We start from the raw sequence: 19,401 nt of genomic DNA, 5'->3' as shown, positions 1-19,401 counted from the left end.
AAATGGTTATTCATGATCTGGGTCTAGTGGTGTATGCTTGGAATCACATCACTTGGAAAGTTGAGGCTAGACTGGACTGCATAGCAAGACCCTGTAGGAAAGAAAATGAACCAAACAAAGAACATAGCTTATGAAATTAGAAAGACATGGAGTCTCCAGGTGTGCAGGCTCCTACCTGAGATTCCAGTGCTTTCCTGGCTAAGGCAGCAGATGACAAAAATTCTAGGCCAGCTTGGCCCTTACAGAGCTATAGGGCAGCTTGGATTATGGTAGGAGACCCTGTCTCTTTAAAAAAAAAATATGTAGAATCATTCTTGTTATATAAGTTACTATCTTTGTGATTGTGGGCAAGTTCATTGCCTTAACTCTCAATTATTTTATTGATAAAAATTAATAGGATGATAGCCGGGCGTTGGTGGCGCATGCCTTTAATCCCAGCACTCGGGAGGCAGAGGCGGGCAGATCTCTGTGAGTTTGAGGCCAGCCTGGTCTCCAGAGCAAGTGCCAGGATAGGCTCCAAAGCTACACAGAGAAACCCTGTCTCGAAAAACAAAAAAAAAAAAAAAAATTGGATGAGTTTGCACCTTAGAAAAGGGTTGTGAGACTTACTTGAGACCCTCTATATTAAGTATTTAATTACACTTTTTAAATCCTATAATACATTATTATTAATCACTTAAAAGTTAAATGCTGGGTCTATTGCTCAGTGGTAATATACTTGACTAGCATTTGTGAGGCCCTAGGTTTGGTCCCAGTACCAGCTTCCCCTCCAAAAGTTAGAAGTTGCTGCTAATTTCTTGCTTTCTAATTAAATCTATTATGTTTTCACACAGAGGCATACTGAAATTAAAGAGTGTGAGATTAAGATGATATGTGGGGGCTGGAGAGATGGCTCAGCAGTTAAGAGCACTGACTGTTCTTCCAGAGGTCCTGAGTTCAATTCCCAGCAACCACATGGTGGCTCACAACCATCTGTAATGAGATCTGGTGCCCTCTTCTGGCATGTAGGCAAAACATGCAGACAGAACACTGTATACATAATAAATAATAAATCTTTAAAAAAAAGAGATGATATGTGATAAAGATGTGTGTTCATTATCTATTAAGCGAAAGGTTACATATTAATGTGATACAGCTCTGGTAGATACATGTAAGAGAAAACACTAAAAAGGTCTATGCATAAAATTGATGATCATTTCCTCTGGGTGTTAGATAAGGGGTGGCTTTTAAATGTTCTCTTTGCTTGTGTATGTTTAGCTAAATTTTTTTGAAGAAAGCATGTGTTTCTTTAAAAATAGATATTTTAAAGATCAAACAGAAGTTTTAAGATTAGATAAAAATTACTTATTAAATGGAAAAGCAAAAGATTTTAAAAATACAGATATCCAACCAACCAAACTATGGTGAAAGAACAATTGTATCTACATGTGGTGGGTTTTGGCTCATTAGGCAATTCTTTATTTAAGGAGACTTGGAGGTGAAGCTGCTTCTTGGGCAGCTCACTATAGCCCATCTGTTAATGACTTTTGGTGGATGCTTCCCAGGAGTAGACCCAGACCCCTGGGTCTCATCACCTTGCTGTCTTCCTCATGGTCACTACTCTCTGCATACTGTCCTTATCCTTGTATGTCCAAATATGGACTAATCCTACAGTGTCTAATTAACTTGTGCGACACCAGATCCATGTGTTAAATCCATAGTATCCTGAAGTTCAGTCTCTGGCTGGTCAAGGAAGCAAGGATGTTAAGATTAAAGCTTTATTTCTTGACAAGATGCTCAGAGAACAGGACGTGCAATTGGCTTCACCTAGATTTGAAAAGGAATCCATTTTTAAAGGGCCTTTGCCTTGAGAGAGACATGGGCATGGTGGCCCATACCTGTAATCCCACTGGGGAAAGTGAGGGCCTGATCCTAAGTTCAGGGCCAGCCTGGGCTACAAATGAGACCCCCCCATCTCTGAAACAAACAAACAAACAAAACCAAGAAAGGAGGAGAGGGAAGGAGATAAAGGAAGGGAAAAATGTTTCATATATGTTTACTTTTTATTAAGACAATTTCCTGAACAGTTTCTAACTTGAGTATTTGTATCTTCTTCTTCTTCTTCTTTTTTTTTTTTTCCCATTTCAGGAACATTTATCCTATTTCCATTTTGTTGGACGAATAATGGGAATGGCTGTATTCCATGGACATTATATTGATGGTGGTTTCACATTGCCTTTTTATAAACAGTTGCTTGGGAAGTCAATTACTTTGGACGACATGGAGTTAGTTGATCCAGACCTTCATAATAGTTTGGTGTGGATACTGTAAGTATTGAATCTCATATCTATTTATCATAGCTAGAAATCTGAGCCTTTAAAAAGTTACATGTTAGGTACTAGAGAGATGGCTAGGTGATTAACAGCGCTAACTACTCTTGCAGAGGACCCTGGTTCACATCTCAGGACTCTTCATGAGGCAGCTCACAACTGATAGTACCTCTAGTTCCAGGGGATCTAACCTGTCCTTTTTGAGCACTTGTACCGACACAGACACATACATCCAGTTAATAATGAAAGTCAATCTTAAAAATACAAGCTAGTCTGATAGTTCATCCTTATAAAACCTGCACTTGGGAGGCTGAGGAGAATCATGAAATCAAGACCAGCCTCCAAAACATATTGATACCCCATCTCAAAAGCAAAAGATGGAGAGATGGCTCAATGGCTAGGAACATTGACATTGACAGCTCTTCCAGAGGGCCTGGATTAGATTCCCAGCACCCATATGGTGGCTCATGACCATCTGTAACTTCAGTTCCAGGTGATCAGTAGCCTTTTCCTGGTTACCTCATGCACTAGGCACATACATGGTACATGGACATACATGTAGGCAAAACACCCATATGTATAAGATATAATAATAATAATACATTTTTAAAAACAAAAAGATACACTTCAAAACTAATGTATTTACTTTTTAAAATTTGAAATATGCACAGAAAATACTAACTTTGTGGTTTGTAGTAGGATCAGTAATCTCCCTAACCCGCCAACTCCATTCTGCACATCTCAGATTCCTGAAAGTTAGGGAGACTGGTGCCTTGTGAATACTGGGGAAGGACTTTACTACTGAGCTATATTTCCAGACCATGTTATTACTTAAAAAGGTTTTTAAAATATTTCTTACTTTAGGTGTAGGAGTGTTTTGCCAGCATACATGTCTGTGCATCATGTATGTACAGCATCTGAGGAGGCCAGAAGAGGGCATCAGATCCCCTGGATCTGAAGTCACACACACATGCATATATATCTGTGCCCACACACAACTACTATCCTGGTTAGTGCTGCCACTCTACCTGTGTGTAGGGCGCATTGCTTAGGATTAGATAACCTTTCTGAGAACTCATCTCTGGAAGAAACTGATTCTCCCCTCAACAGTCATCGATTGCTTGTAGCTCTTCATCTAGATGGGGAACCTGGAGAGATGTGTCCCGTCCATTTTGGGGTGACAACTGGTGTTCTCATTATGCAGGTCTTGTTTAGGCAACCATATTGTGGAAATTTCACGAGTGTGACATTCCTGTTGTGTCTAGCAGACACTGTCACAGCAGGTCTCCTGGTCCTCTGGCTCTTAGAATCTTTCTGCTTTCTTGACATTTTACTAAGCCTTGGGTGCAGGGATTGCATTGTAGATACCAAGTGGGGCTGGGCATCCCATGGTTGCCTACTTACTCTGCATTATGACCAGTTGTGGAGCTCTGTAATGGTTTCCATGTGCTGCAAAAAGAAGCTGCTTTGGTGAAAGGGAAAGCTACACTTGCCAGGCTTGACTGGTGCACAGGCTTTGAGACCTGATCTAGGCTTTCTGGGAGTCAAATGTTACTACTTAGTAAAGGAAAACAAATCCGGTACAGATTGATCATTCCTTATCTGAAGTTCTTGGCATTAGAAGGGATTCTGATTTTGACCCTTTCATCCATTTTAGAATATTAGCTTATGCTTGATTATTTGGGAGTGGAACCTTAGTCTAAAAACAATTGATTTCATATACTGTCTACACACATATCCTGAAGGTAATTTCATTAAGTGTCTCTTGTAACATTGTGCATTTCAGATTTTCAGGTGAGGGTGCCCACCTTGTGCACTGTTTTAAGCAAAATGACCAACTGTAATAGTATCCTCAGAGGAATACAGATTCTGTCTCAGCCAACATTCCACAGATAGTAAATTGCTGCTACCATTGCTTTTAAAAAAATTTTTTTGAGCATTTTACTTACATACATGGCTGTTTTGCCTGTGTATACTGTATGTCAGTGTACTATGTTCATGCCATGCCCACAGAGGCCAAAAAGCATCAGATCCCCTGGGGCTGGAGTTACAAATGCTCATGATGCACCATGTGTGTGCTAGGAATAGAACCTGGGCCCACTGAGACATTTCTCCATCCCCCACTGTTGCTTTAAAAAAAAAAAAAAATGCTATACTGTGTGTAGTGTGAGCATATCCCAGCATGCATGTGCAGGTCTAAGGTCAGCTTGTGGGAGTCAGTTCCCTTTAACCACGTGGGTCTTAGGGGCCTGAACTCAGGTTGTGGTTATGCAGTGAGCACTGAGCAATCTGGCCTGTCCTACCATTTCTTTCTTTTTTTAAAGATTTATTTATTATGTAGAGTTCTGCCTGCATGTTTGCCTGCATGCCAGAAGAGGGCACCAGATCTCATTACTGATGGTTGTAAGCCACCATGTGGTTGTGGGAATTGAACTCAGAACTACTAGAGGAGCAGCCAGTGCTCTTACCCACTGAGCCATCTCTCCAGCCCTCTACCATTTCATTTGAATGAAGGCAGTGGTTGTTGGAACCATACTTTACAAAATAAGAACCGCTAGCTGATTCTGTGGGAACGTATCCAGGCAGTGCTCAGTTTTACAGAATACACAGATCATTTTCTTTCTCTCTGAACAGTCTTTTATCTGGATATCAAAAAAAAAAAAAATCTATTGTAGTTCTACAAGTCTGTCTTTGGCAGAACCCATTCTTGTTGCTCAGGAAGTGAAATGCTGCCCATATGCATAAGAATAAAGCGCTTTGCCTTTCTGTGCAAGAAAATATGGCATGATAGCATAATAATTGATGGGACAAGTTTGGCCCTGTGTCTGCTGCATCTGTAGTGCTGTCTGGCTGAATAGCCTGTGAGCACACTGTCGTGGGTGTAAGATAGGTCTCTCAGTTCAGTTAATGTGTTTTCTTGTTTCTTATCCAGTGAGAATGATACCACAGGTGTCCTGGACCACACCTTCTGTGTTGAACATAATGCATATGGCGAAATTATTCAGCATGAACTCAAACCAAATGGCAAAAGTATCCCTGTTACTGAAGAAAATAAAAAAGAATATGTCAGGTAAACACTTGAATTAAAAAAAAAAAATCCAGGACATCAGTATAGAAAAACATTTAAGTGTTTAGGAAATGTTGCTTACTTCTGCAACAGACTTCCATGGAATTGAATAACCTAAAACCCCACTCTTGCCAAGCATGGTGGCACAGCCAGTTGCTGGTGCCAGTATTTGGGAGACAGAGACAGGTGAATCTCTGAGTTTGAGCCCAGCCTGGTCTATAGAGCAAGTTCCAGGACAGCCAGGGCTACAAAGAGTAACTCTGTCTCAAAAACCAAAAACTCCTACTCTTGACTATTTTTCCTAATTTGTGGGATTGGTAATTGGACAAAGAACAATAGGTATGGTGCACTGCTACTCCCTAAACTGCCAGCTGGGGTTACAAGGCCAAGATGAACCTTCTGACTCTTATTTGTAAAGCTTCAGTTAGGATGACTCAAATGACTGGCTTTACCTGAACTCCCTGGTCTCCTGTGTGGTATCAGAGGCTGCTGCTTCCTTTCTTGGTCTCCGTCTCTCTCAGTAAGAGAGGCTTCCTTCTATGGAGTACTGATGTCACAAAACACAGAAGAAGCTACTAGGTTCTTATATAACCCATTCTGGCCTTTACCTTGCTGTGTAGCTGAGAATGACCTTGAATTCCTGATTATCTTTTCTCTACCTCCCAAGTTGTGGAATAGCAGGTGTGTGCCACCATGCCTGGCTTCTGACTGTTTTGTTTCTTTGGATTTTTTGTTTGTTTGTTTTATTTTGTTTGGATATGGGTGTTTGAAGATGGGTTAAAGGAAATTCACAAATGCCTGAATAAAGAATAACAGATATTTGTCTGGGAAACACCCACACAATGAAGGTAAATAACTGCTGGCGTCTTCTGCCCCTGGAGGCACAGGGTCCAAGATGCAGGATGCTCAGACCACAACCTGAGAGAGCCCAAGTGAGGCTCCTTCTCTTCCTTATAAGGGATCATGTCCAAACACCAAAGCCACACCCTAAGGCCATTACCTCAAGTCTATTGGCGGATCAAGATGCCATTACATTTTCCCTTTTTATCTAAATAAGAGGGTTTTAAACCTGATACAAAAAAAAAATCTATACAATGATAACAGATATCAAGTATAGTCCAGAAGAAAGAAAGGTAAAAGCATATACAAATTTAGACTTACAACAAGCAAGAGCAACATTAAGCAAGAAACACATACTAAATGTCCAGGCCAAGAGTAATGGCATATAACATAGATTACTCCAATAGCTGGCCTATTCTGGAAAGTCTAAGTCTTGTACCTGATAATGCTCTAGCTAAGATAGGAGACGATATTAGCTGTCTTCAACCTCATCAAAGACCTGAGAAGTAAAATAACATTACTAGGGTAAGCAGGAAGTACAAGCAGGTCACTTCGTAAAGGTGCAAGAAATAACAAACAGTTGGCTACCTGAACAGTCATCCAGGTCTTACAGTACTGTTGGGGCAACAAACTTTGGCTGAAGCCTAGAGTATCTGACAGACCATTATCAGAAGCAGGAAAATTCGAAAGACTGTCCTACCCTGACTTGGCAAGGTTCAGCAGTCTCTTTTTGCTTGTTATCCTGCTTGTCCAGTTAGGACAGTGTGTCCATTGTCAGCAGTTGATGCAAGGGCAGTTCTTTGCCCAAAAGGCTGGTTTTGCCAAGAAGAAAATGAACTCCAAATGGAGCGTCACTGGTGTCCATCATACTCTTGAGAATAGCTTGGTGCTGCCAGGAGCAATTGTGTCTCATGCCAACAGAGTTCTAAATTATTAAAACATTTAAATGCCATATTCTGTAGGTCTTTGAAGTGTTTGAAGATCAAATATCTATGCTGAGTACATCTATTCATCTAGAAAACTAGGTATGAGAAGCAGGGGTAACTATAACCTGTAATTCTCAAAAACATATATTGCTTATTGACTGAAGCTTCACATATAAAAATAAGCAATCTCTAAACAGATGTGTGCATGAGGACAATGACCTCAAAATTGTAACTATATACATATGTATGTAAATATCTTGATAAGAGAACTGTATAGTGCAAAATGGCAAAAATATTCTTAAATTGTATCAATATACAAAATATCTTAAGCATATGTAGAAACATACATACATACAATATGATAAAAATAACTTTACATTTGTATGCAAAAACATTGTAAACAAAAAGAGGAACCTGGGGCTGCAGAGATGGCTCAGAGGTTAAGAGCACTGACTGCTCTTACATAGGTCCTGAGTTCAATTCCCAGCAACCACATGGTGGCTCACAACCATCCCTTATGAAATCTGGTGCCCTCTTCTGGTGTGCAGATGTACATAGAAGCAGAATGTTGGATACATAATAAATAAATAAAATCTTTAAAAAAAAAGAGGAACCTACACAGTATGACAAATATAATTCCAAGTTTGAAACAATATACAAATTATCTAAGACAGGAATACAAAATTACATAAGTATCAATATACAAGAATCAATACAATGTAAGTTATCTACAACTAATAGTTGCTAAAATAGCTCACGAGAAGATATACTAATCTACCTGTATCCCATCCCATCCATTCACTACACGTGTATTTCTTGCATGTATGTGCATGCCTGGTATCCATGCAGGCCAAAACAGGGTATCACATTCCCTGGTGCTATAACTAGAGTTTTAGATGGTTGTGAGCTGCCATGTGGGTGCTGGGAATCAAACCCCAGGTCTGCTGGAAAAGCAGCCAGTGCTCTTAACTGCTGAGCTATATCTCCATCCTGTGCCTGATCTTTTTAAGGTCTATGAATACTTTTGGCCAACATGGTTTCTGCTGCATGCTGGGCAGCCCAGGTTCCGGGTGAACAAGAACATACCCTCCACCAAGCAACTCCATTCTGTAACAGAGTTTTAGACATGCAGCTAAGTATGAATAAGGAGGTTCAGTTAAAATTAAAAGTTAACTACAAAAATGTTCTTAAGCTGGGTGTGTTGGTATACACCTGTAAGCTTAAGCGTCAGGAGGATCAGAAGTATAGAGTCATCCTTGGCTGTCCTGTAGCCAGCTTGTGAGACCTAATAATACATACTTATACATCATGCAAGTCATATTATAACATTTATTAATGAGACCCTGTCTCAAAAAATAAACTTTAAAAGATACAAGGAAAGCTTCACAAAAGATGTAGTATTCAATGTGTTTTTGCTGATAAGCTGTCATCTTCCATGGTTTTCACAGCCTCTGGGGAGCAATGAACATTATTCTAGTAGCACTTTCTCTGGGTTTTGTTAGCTCCCTCTCTGCCTTCTTTCCTGCTCTCTTGTATAAACAGACATACGTGCTCCTCATGTGCTTACTAGTGGCCCTGCCCTGGAGTGCTCAGTCTAAAGAGACTGGGCTCTGTGGTCTTCTTGTTTAAATGTGTCCTATATATTAAGAAAGAAATGTTGGGGCTGGAGAGATGGCTTAGTGGTTACTCACTGCTCTTCCAGAGGACCTGGTTTAATTCCCAGCACCTGCATGGCAGATTACAACCATCTGTAATTCCAGGAGATCTGACACCCTCATATAGATACACACAGGTAAAACATAACATATACGAACTTTGGAAAAAGAAAGAATTGTTATTAAAGTTAGTGTAATTAAATAATTTTGGTGGTAGGGATTGAACTCAGACCCTGAGTTCTGGTAGACTTTTGGTTTACTAGGAAGTTTTTCTGATTTGAAAAGTTGCTTTTATTTAGTCAGTCAGCAGTCCTGGGGGCTGAATGCAAGGCCTCCTGCATGTCAGCAAGGCCCTACCACCGAGCTGCATCCCTCCTCTTTATGGTTTTAAATGTAAGACAAAAGTCTCACTGAGTGCCCAGGCTGCCTTCAACTCAACTCTGTAGCCCAGGCTGGCCTTGAATTTTGACCCTCTTGCCTTTCTAGCGACTGGGATTAAAAGACTGTTATACTGTGGCCTCATTGATGCTGCTAGCTAGCAGTGCAACAGTACCACTTTTTAAGTACACTGAATTGTCTCAGCACTGAGGATCCATTTGTCCCTATTAGTTTTAAACTTTTTCAGACATTAGACTGAATTTCTTTTTTTCTTTTTTTTTCTTTCTTTCTTTCTTTTTTTTTTTTTAAGTTTTCTTTTTCTCCTGGACTGGAGATTGAACCCAGGGTCTTGTGCCTATGAGCAGGACTCTGCAGCCTGCCTGTACCTTTGCCGTTTTGGACTAAAATTATGATGGTAGCTGCTTTAAAAGTGTGAAGTTGCAGGCTGGAGAGATGGCTCAGAGGTTAAGAGCACTGGCTGCTCTTACAGAGGTCCTGAGTTCGGTTCCCAGCAACTACATGGTGGCTCACAACCATCCATTATGAGATCTGCTGCCCTCTTCTGGTGTGCAGATATACATGGAAGCAGAATGTTGTATACATAATAAATAAGTAAATCTTTAAAAAAAAAAAAGTGTGGAGAGGGAGAGGGGACTTACATGTGAAACAAGCCTGTTCCCTAACTTGAATTAATATTAATAATAAAAAAATTAAAAAAAAGTGTAAAGTTGCTGAAGTAAATGTTTGTGGTAATTACCAAATCTGAATATATACAGTCAAATGATGCCCCTGCCCAATGTTTACAGGCTTTATGTAAACTGGAGATTTCTCCGAGGCATTGAAGCTCAGTTCCTGGCACTGCAGAAGGGATTTAATGAAGTCATTCCACAGCATCTGCTGAAGACATTTGATGAGAAGGAGCTGGAGGTCAGTGTGTGTTGCTGTTCTGGTATCATGAGATGCACAGAGGAAGTCTGGGAACTCTTCTGCCAGCCTGAGAGGAAAGTGGTGCTTTCTAATGCTTTCAGGGTTCCCTGACTCAGTGGCTGGAGAAGTCTTGTCTGGTTTTTTTTGTTTGTTTGGTTTTTGTTTTTCAAGACAGGGTTTCTCTGTAACAGCTCTGGTTGTCCTGGAACTCACCTTTGTAGACCAGACTGCCTTAAACTCAAGAGATCCACCTGCCTCTGCCTCCTGAGTGCTGGAATTAAAGGCCTGCACCCCTGCCCTTGAGGATGGCCTTTAACCTCTGACCTTCCAATTCCTCCCCAGTGCTGGGATTGAGGCCAGGGATTCATGTACTTGCCAGCAAAGCTGCTTCTCAAGACCCTAACCTTTCTTTTCATGTCACATAGATATTCTTCCTAATTAGAATTCTTCCCATGGTGATACTTGTAGAGGTCAGAGGGCAGTTTTGTCAAGTCAGTTCTCTCTTCATCTTCATGTGGGTTCTGGGGATTGAACTCAGGTTGCACAGTTGCTTGGCAGGTATTTTTACCCACTCAGCCATCTTGCTGTCTGGCCTTCTTCCCATTTTTTTTTGTCATTTCTTGATTTAAATTGGCTTATTTAAATGTAGTCCCATTACTTTGTCTCTCTTTTTTGGGGGGGGAGGTTCGAGACAGGGTTTCTCTGTGGCTTTGGAGGCTGTCCTCTTGTAGACCAGGCTGGTCTCGAACTCACAGAGATTGGCCTGCCTCTGCTTCCCAAGTGCTGGGATTAAAGGCGTGCGCCACCAACGCCCGGCTACTTTGTCTCTTAACATACTTAAATTTATTTGAATAAAATACTAGGTTCAACTGGATATGAGCTCATCTTTGCTAGAAAGCATTTGCAAAAAATGAAAGAGGATAAGTTATGCAGTATTAAACTGCCCTTGGGCCTTCTCAAACACACCCATAGAGTAACAGTAATTAGCTCTGTATTGAACTGTTAGCATTCCCTTCTGTGTGAAGTCAACCCATAGAGTGCCTCAGTAAACACATCCAACTTAATACTGAACTTCATGAAAGAAATGGTGAGATTACTGGGTGTGGTGGTGCATGGCTGTGATACAGCACTCAGGCTAAGATGAGAAGATTGAAATTTTAAGGCCAGCCTGGGCTACATAGCATAAAGAAAAGTACATAAAACAGGTGTTATCCTGCCAGTTTATCTAGTGGTTAGGAAATAGCACAATTATTTGAAATCTACAAGTCATTTAAAACATTTTATTTATTAATATTACTGACTTTTTCAGATGTATTATTTTTAATTATGTATAGGGGTGTGTTGCGCACACGTGTGTGCATGCATGTGAGTATGTGTATAGGAGTGCAGGTATCCTGAGAGACAGAGATTTTTAGATTCCCTGGACCTGGAGTTATAGGAGGTTGTAGTCACACCCACCTTGGTAAACTAGTTCCACTCAATCATCTCCCCAGGCCTGCTAGTCTGTTTGCAAACAATTAGTTGACAAAGTACTATGCCATTCCTTCTGTGACTCAGTAATGAAATGGCCAAAGGGAAGCCAGGGGGAGGAGGAACCCCAGCTGCCCAGAGTGGCCTGAGTGGAGTGCCTCTGAGATCCAAGAAGTTCTTACCTGATAATGTTGCCAATCAGGAGTTTGCATTGTGAATGGCTTTCTTCTGAAGGACAGGATTAGAAGGCATCTTTTGTGTCTGACTTCACTATTTTAGAAACATATAGAAACTTTTTAGGGGGTGGATTTTATTTGGTAGGGGTAAGTTTACAGTAATGTTTTTCTTTTTTTGAGACAGGGTTTCTCTGTGTAGTCTTGGCTGTCCTGGAACTCACTTTGTAGACTATGCTGGCCTGAAACTCACAGAGATGGGCCTGCCTCTGCCTCCTGGGTGCTGTGCCCCACTACCCGGGTACAGTGTAGTTTTATCACTATTGACATAATATAAATTTGAGGCTGGCAAGATGGCTCAGCAGTTAAGAGTACTGACTGTTCTTCCATAGGACCTGGGTTCAATTCCAGGCACCCACATGGCAGCTCACAACTGTCTATAACTCCAGTTCCAGGGAACCCAACACTCTCACATATAAATATATGCAGGAAAAACACTAATGTACATAAAATAAAAATAAATTATTTTTAAAATGAATGTAAATCTTTAGAAATATATATAGTTTTAATATTTATCCTAGATTATCAAAATTAAGTCTATGAAACCTAGAGTATACAAGTTACATTGTGACTTATACACTGTCATAATTCACTGTTATAAACATTTGATGGGGGCTGTCAAGATGATTTAACAGGTGAGGGCATTTGCCAACACATCTGATGACCTAGTTCAATTCCCAGGACCCAGGTAGGAGAAAAATGATTCCTGAAAGTTCCTCTGAATTCCACCTGTGTGCTGTGGCATGTGTTCATATGTGTACACACACACACACACACACACACACACACACACACACACACACACACACACGGGGGGGGGGGGGGAGGAAAGACTTATAAAATTAAATGAATAAAGAGAACATGTTAGATTGTACATATATAGGTTAGTGTTGAGCTGTATAGAATTGTGTTGCTGGTATCAAAATGATTTTGGTATAGTTCAATATGTATTGACTATGTCAGGATGTCAAGCAGAGCACTATATAGCAGAATTCATGTTTTTTATTTATTTAGGTTTTTTTTGAGGCAGAATTTCTCTGTATAGCCTTGGCTGTCCTGGAACTCCCTTTGTAGACCAGGCTGGCCTTGAACTCAGAGATTTGCCTGCTGGGATTAAAAGTGTGCACCACAATTCCTGGTCCTTGTATATTTTATATTTTAATATATAATTTCAAGGTTGTTAAATGAATTATATTACTTGGTCAACACATTTCTTGCTGTGCACTATGGGTCATTTTCAAAAATAAAGTGAGGTAGAGGTGACTGTGGTATTAGAGCAGAGAACACTCCTGGCTGATGACAAAACTGAATTGCCTCAAATTGAAAAGGTAGTAGTGTTAGAACCAGTGTAATTCAGTACAGGCCTAAGAGAGACGCAGATAAACTGAGGTATCATTTCATCTTCTCATCCTCCTCTTTTTGAGAGAAGGTAGTTAACTTAGGCTAGTCTCAAACTCATGGTGATTCTCCTGCCTCAGCCTCTGGAATGCTAGGATTATAGGCATGGGTACTACACCTGGCCTTTGTTTACTGAATCTTGATTTCTGTCTAGTCCTTTAAATTTTTAGGATCCTATTTAGAAACTATTGAAATTTTTACAAATCTTTGATCTTGTCAGTTTGCATCCGTGATTGTCAGACACTGGGGTCAGGACCTACATTGAGTAGATACTCTAGAGGCTAAAAGTACAGATCTTTGCCGCTTGTGGGTATCCTCACTACAAATCTAAGAGGTCTTAGGAGGCCCAGCTTTAGTGTCCACTGACTGACCACTCCTGCAAATATTTCAACAGCTCATTATTTGTGGACTTGGCAAAATTGACGTAAGTGACTGGAAGGTCAACACCCGGTTAAAACACTGTACACCAGACAGTAATGTTGTCAAGTGGTTCTGGAAAGCTGTGGAGTTTTTTGATGAGGAACGACGAGCGCGGTTACTGCAGTTTGTGACGGGGTCCTCTCGGGTGCCTCTGCAGGGCTTCAAAGCACTACAAGGTGAGAGGCTGAGGGCTGGATGGGCAGGGGGCACCTGCTTCTGCTCCTGCAGGGCTGGGATAGGGTGGGGTGGCAGCGTTTGGTGTATGTTGCTTTTTTGTTGTTGTTGTAGTTTTGTTTTGTTTTTCGAGACAGGGTTTCTCTGTGTAGCTTTGGAGCCTATCCTGGCACTTGCTCTGGAGACCAGGCTGGCCTTGAACTCACAGAGATCCACCTGCCTCTGCCTCCCCAGTGCTGGGATTAAAGGCGTGCGCCACCAATGCCCGGTTGTATGTTGCTGTTTTATAAGCCCAGTGGTTATGAAGATTTTCTTTGACTGTCTCTTTCCTGTAACTGCCATGCCAGCTCCTTCAGAGAGGCTTTTCTAAGGGCTTCTCTGTGATTGCGGTGGGTGCTGCATGTAGAGAAGAGCCTGCGTGCTGACACTCTGCTTTCTACTTTCTGGTCACCTCGCTTTAATTCTGTAGGGAAGGTCATGCACCTCCATGTTCCCATCTCAGCTTGGCAAAACTGTTACCCACCTGGGATGCCACCTCCGCTTTTAATAGAGGGAGGCAGCATGAACTGTGAACGGCACCTGTGTGGTCAGCAGTTTATTTCTTGGTTTCAGACCATTCATTTACAACCATCTTAACTTTTAGAATAGTTTCTCTGTGGAGTAAACTATTTGAGTTTGGTTTAATTGGTAACGTTGTAATGATTTTGATGCTTCATTTGGTGGCCATTGGGTACTTTAGTTTTAAGCTCTTTATTTTCAAAGCTGCTGGTGAGGAGCGAGAACCCACAAAGTGAGGCTGGTGGGCACTTCATCAGCAGTTGCCCACAGAGCACTCGGAAAGCCTGGGCAAAGCTACCTGAAGTTTTGTTGCCCTTTCCTGTTTGGGGAGCTTGGCATTGCAGTTCTCTTATGTGTTTGTATGGGGTATGTGTGCTGACTGGAGTGTATCCTGTAGACTGCTAATCTTTGCCTAGCTTAGTTTGAGTCATAAAGCCTAAGTTTGCATTAGGTTGTCATCTTTTTAAATATGATTCAAATGTATATTTTAGGCATACTAGCATATGCCTATAATCTCAGCAGGCAGATCTCTTGAATTCTAGGCCAGCTTGGTGTATAGAGTAAGTTCCAGAACAGTCAAGGATACATAGAGGAATCCTGTCTCAAAAACAACAACAACAACAACAACAAAGCAAACCAAAATGTGTTCTGTACTGCACTTGCCCAAGTGATCTCCTTACTTTCTGGGATACTGGTGCTGTATGGCACGCAGTTGACAGAAGGACCTCAGTTAAGCCTTTTTTCTTGGACTGCAAGCTGCTGTTATAGCACCTGGCCTTATCCCATGTCACTTAAAGCTTCAGAACCAGTCTGGCTTCCTATAGCCCTAAGTTAGTGTTGGTGTATACAAGGGCTCCCTGACCCTGTAGTTTATGTTCAATTTATTTGGAGGCTTTGGAGATGGATGGATGTACCTGCTGTGATCTGACCCACATTTCCTTCATTGGCAGGTGCTGCAGGCCCAAGGCTCTTTACCATACACCAGATTGATGCCTGCACGAACAACTTGCCAAAAGCCCACACTTGGTGAGTTATTTTTGTAGCTTTTCCTCTGTCAATGTAGGTAGGTGTTAGTTCTAAACAGATTTTTCATTTATTCTTGCTATTAAGTGGACTGTTAAAAGAAACAATGAGCACCTCTTTTACATGACTTCAAAATTAAAATTATTCAGAAATCAGTAGACAAACCCAAAATGGTGATCTCTGCTTTAGATGATCTCCAGCTTCTAACTTCTGACACCGCTGGAGCTGGGTAACAGCACCCATGCTGTGTTTGTTGATTAGTTTTAAACAAATGATAAAGTCTGATTTGTTTGTTCACAGCTTCAATCGAATAGACATTCCGCCCTATGAAAGCTATGAAAAGCTCTATGAAAAGCTGCTAACAGCCATTGAAGAAACATGTGGATTTGCTGTGGAGTGATGAGCACCAAGAGCTTACCTAGAACTCTTATTTATCCTTGGGCCAACGGTCTCCTTCAGCAGCGCTTCAGAGAACGCTGGAATACAGGACAGCCCCCTCCCCTGCCCCTTAGATTCTAGGACACTGTGAGGGGAAAGGACAATTTTGAAATTCCTTTTTAAGGAAAAATAAAGGTCTTTATGCTTTGCCATGAGGACACACTCAGCTGCTATTTAAAAATTAATACCTTGAACCTAAAGAATGCTGACTCCCTGCATCTCCAGAGTTAGGCAGTATTCTACACTTAAAGACTACTACTATTTTTATAAAAGGTTATCTATCCAAATCGCTTCACAGACTCTCGTCTCTCGCACAGCAAGACAACTCCAGCAGTCGGTACAAGTCACATTTCATTTTGATTGAATACATGGTTTTTGAAAAGCTCCTATACTTGCTCTTTGTAAAAACTAAATAAAGTTATTTTGAATTGTTCCACCTTTGTAAACAATTGGCTAAAGGAATTATTACCTTTATGAAATCAAGCCATTTACATGTTTAGTTGTGTTTTTCTATAGCAGAGCATTATATTTTGCATTATGTGGGTTACCCTAGCTAAGGTGGGGTTTTATATTTTTCAAGAATGACTTTCTTAGAAATTCCTAGTACAACATTTAAACTGAGTTTATTTGCTACTCTCCCTGTTTTTAAGACAACTTTAAAAACAAAAACAAAAAACCTCATGTTCTTGAATCAAGAGGATCAGGTATTTTGAATTTACTTTCATCTTAAATTGAAATACTGCATTTTTTATAACTTCTCCGCATGTGATGGGGTTTTCATTCTTTGCTGGGTCAGCTTGTCTTTTATATGCTATTTCTGTAAACCAAAGTCTCTAATAAGTACATCTAACTTATATTTTAATTAAGTTTCTAAAAGGATAATTTTGCCCTGAGGATGGTTTAGCTTAGCGAGCCCTGCTGTTACTTCACTAGAAGAGCTGGAGGTGGCAGTGGGCATGGTGGGCAGGGAATGTTGTACATGAGTGAAGTCAGGTGTGCTGGCCATGCCTGGGATCCTGCTCCTGGGAGGTTGAGGCTGGGAAGCAGTTCAAGGCCAGCCTGAGCTACATAGCAGATCTTGGCCTCAAACAAGAGTGGCTCTAAGTCTATTGTACAGTTTATTCTAAACCGAAGGTTTCATTTAGAAGTAGGGAGTGGAGAGCAGCTGTCTCATTGTGACTCCCACGCCTTCAGGTAGATAGAGCTTTCAAGGTTTGTGGCTCATCCCGTCGTCTAGAAGGTAACCAAAATTCTGGGGTGATGGTATGCAACCATCTAAAATCACATTGGATTTTAAAATTCAATGATCAGAACAATACACTATTGTTTTAAAACATGATGTGAAATAAGAATAGCAAATTTTGATGAGCTTGGACACAAGGACATGAAGAATACTTGAAGAAATTGTGACTAAGCCTGATGGCTGACACCTGTAATCCCATCATTGGGAAGGTAGAGGCAGGAGGAAGAGGAGGTCAAGGCCAGCCTCATCTACATAGTGGGTTTGAGGCTAGTGAAACCCTGTCTCCAGGGGGTGAGGACCATAACTGACTGGAATGTAGTGATAATGAGATGCTACTTTCAGTGGTTTTCCATGCAGTGTAAAGTAGGCAAATCCCATCGCTTTTTGAGTGCCTTTTAACTTTATAACAATGACTTGACAGAGCTTTAAAGAAAATTGCCCTATGTAACAAACAGTCTGCAGTAGCAAGTGATATCTGAAAACATGATTTAGATTTCAATTTCAAAATTATGTTACCTGATTACTTCCAACTAGGTGCTAAGCAAACAAAAACCCCAATGTCATTGAACCTGGACTTGCCTTGTGTTTAATGTGAATATTTATATCTGTCTCTACATATCCTTCCTCTGGTTGCCCTGTTTCACCATCCTTCTTTCCATCAGGAAAGCTTAATTCTGCCCAGTGGTTACTTTGCAGTGCTGACATACAGTAGGAGGCATAAAGTTTTAAAGTAGTGCTATGTATCCTGTACGTTTTGTTTTCTAGTTTGTTAACCTGTATTTTTACAGGGCTCCCACCCCCACCCCACCCACACTTACAGGCCAGAGCACAAATTCCTCTTCTCCTAAATCCATTGTCATTTGCTTTCTTTGACAACACTAAATCTACTCTGCACTTCAGTGCGTTGGACAAACAGCACTGATGGGTGCACACTTCCAGCGGCTGCAGGGTCAGCAGCCTTGTGTTTCAGCTGCAGCTTACTGTCAGTGGCCGCGTGTGGTGGTTAATGTCCTCAACACTAGAATGATGATTGTACCAAATGCTGAGTTGCTTATTCTAGATGTAATTAGTTCACTTTATGTAATATTCTTCCTTTCCTCAAACTGACTTTAAAAACAAAATTTTATCATTTTCATTGTATTTATTACAGAATGTTTTAGCTTTGATATTCTTTGTATTTTCTCTCATTTGTTACATGAGCTTTATCAATAACATCTGTATAAATGGTTTTTAAGAATTTACTAAGTATGTATGTATGTGCCCATGCCGAAGTTGAGCAATAAAATGAATGCTGTTTGCACTGTCACAGCAGCTAAGTTTTTAAGAATATTGAGTTTTTACTTGTTTTGAAAACATTTGGCATTTCCCAGGGTGATAGCATGGAGTCTTAGAATGAAAAGAAAGCTGCTTTCTTCCAGGGCCTCAGAGAGTCTGGGACCCAGCTGCCGTGAAGTGTATCAGGAAGGTGAGTGTTTCTCTCTTCAGGGGCTGTTGGGAACTGTGAGGTGATGGGATTTCTGAGGCTGGTGTGTGGTTAGTGGAGGGAAATGTTTGTCTACAACTGATCTTTCTGGGGTCTGGAGGGCAGAGCTGTGGTTGGTAGATGGCCTAACATTTGCCAGCATGCCTTGATGCTGAACAATAAAATCTTCAAGATGAAAAGGAGAAATGATTACAATCTGATTGCAATGCCAGTTGATGAAAGTACAGCTAAATACATAGGTAAGAAAGAAACACATGTGGCTCCATTTTTCACCTAGACTGTGGCCTGTGAATCTCTACACAGCAGAGGCGGCAACAGAATGGAACATCTGGAAAACACAGAGTAAACAGCAGTAATGCGTGACAGTTGTAGACAGTGTTGTGTAGCTACTTCCTCTAGTTCCTTCCAAGAGGGAGAAAGGAGGTTCATGGTGAAAGACCTCTGCCCCTTAGCCCTTTCTTTCTCAAGTTTGCCTTCTCCTCCGGTCGGCGGCTTCCCCGATCCCCACCCCCCAGCCGGCCTCCACTTCCCCCGCTGCCCCTTAGCCCGAGAACGAGCACCAGGTGGGCCGGCACGAGAACAAACACCAAGTGAGCCGGCCTGGAGCCCTGCCCCTGAGCCCCCGCCCGATGAGAAACACTCCGTCCCAAGGTCTCCGCCCCCAAGGTCAGCCATCTGGACGCGGAGGGAGGGGGAATTGAGTCTGTTGTACCAGACACCAGACCTTGAGAATATGCTGATCTGGAATGGCTCTGTGTCTCATTTGAACCATCCAATAGAAATGATTCTGTATTTCGCCTCATTTGAAAGACTCTGTGTTTCACCTCATTTGAATAACTCTGTACTTTGCCTCATTTGA

At 41.2% G+C, this 19,401-nt stretch overlaps 1 protein-coding gene across 7 annotated transcripts in view; it reads left to right on the top strand.

The window, feature by feature from the left end:
- Positions 1-18,386, top strand: part of Smurf2 (SMAD specific E3 ubiquitin protein ligase 2) — a 100,512-nt gene extending 82,126 nt beyond the window's left edge. For 6 of the 7 annotated variants that reach the window (XM_027427781.2, XM_027427783.1, XM_027427780.1 and 3 more), the window contains 6 exons: positions 2,128-2,306; positions 5,242-5,379; positions 9,982-10,102; positions 13,598-13,799; positions 15,306-15,381; positions 15,679-18,386. In XM_027427781.2, the coding sequence (XP_027283582.1) occupies positions 2,128-2,306; positions 5,242-5,379; positions 9,982-10,102; positions 13,598-13,799; positions 15,306-15,381; positions 15,679-15,778 (816 nt within the window). In that variant the 3' untranslated portion in view covers positions 15,779-18,386. The remainder of the gene's footprint in view (positions 1-2,127; positions 2,307-5,241; positions 5,380-9,981; positions 10,103-13,597; positions 13,800-15,305; positions 15,382-15,678) is intronic. The other variant, XM_027427785.1, reaches the window with a different exon arrangement.
- The last annotated feature ends 1,015 nt before the right edge of the window (positions 18,387-19,401 follow it).

The sequence above is a fragment of the Cricetulus griseus genome, chromosome 7 (assembly GCF_003668045.3).
Source record: "Cricetulus griseus strain 17A/GY chromosome 7, alternate assembly CriGri-PICRH-1.0, whole genome shotgun sequence".
NCBI lineage: Eukaryota > Metazoa > Chordata > Mammalia > Rodentia > Cricetidae > Cricetulus > Cricetulus griseus.
The sequence above is the reverse complement of the archived record's forward strand: the minus strand, read 5'-3'. Positions and strand labels throughout refer to the sequence as shown.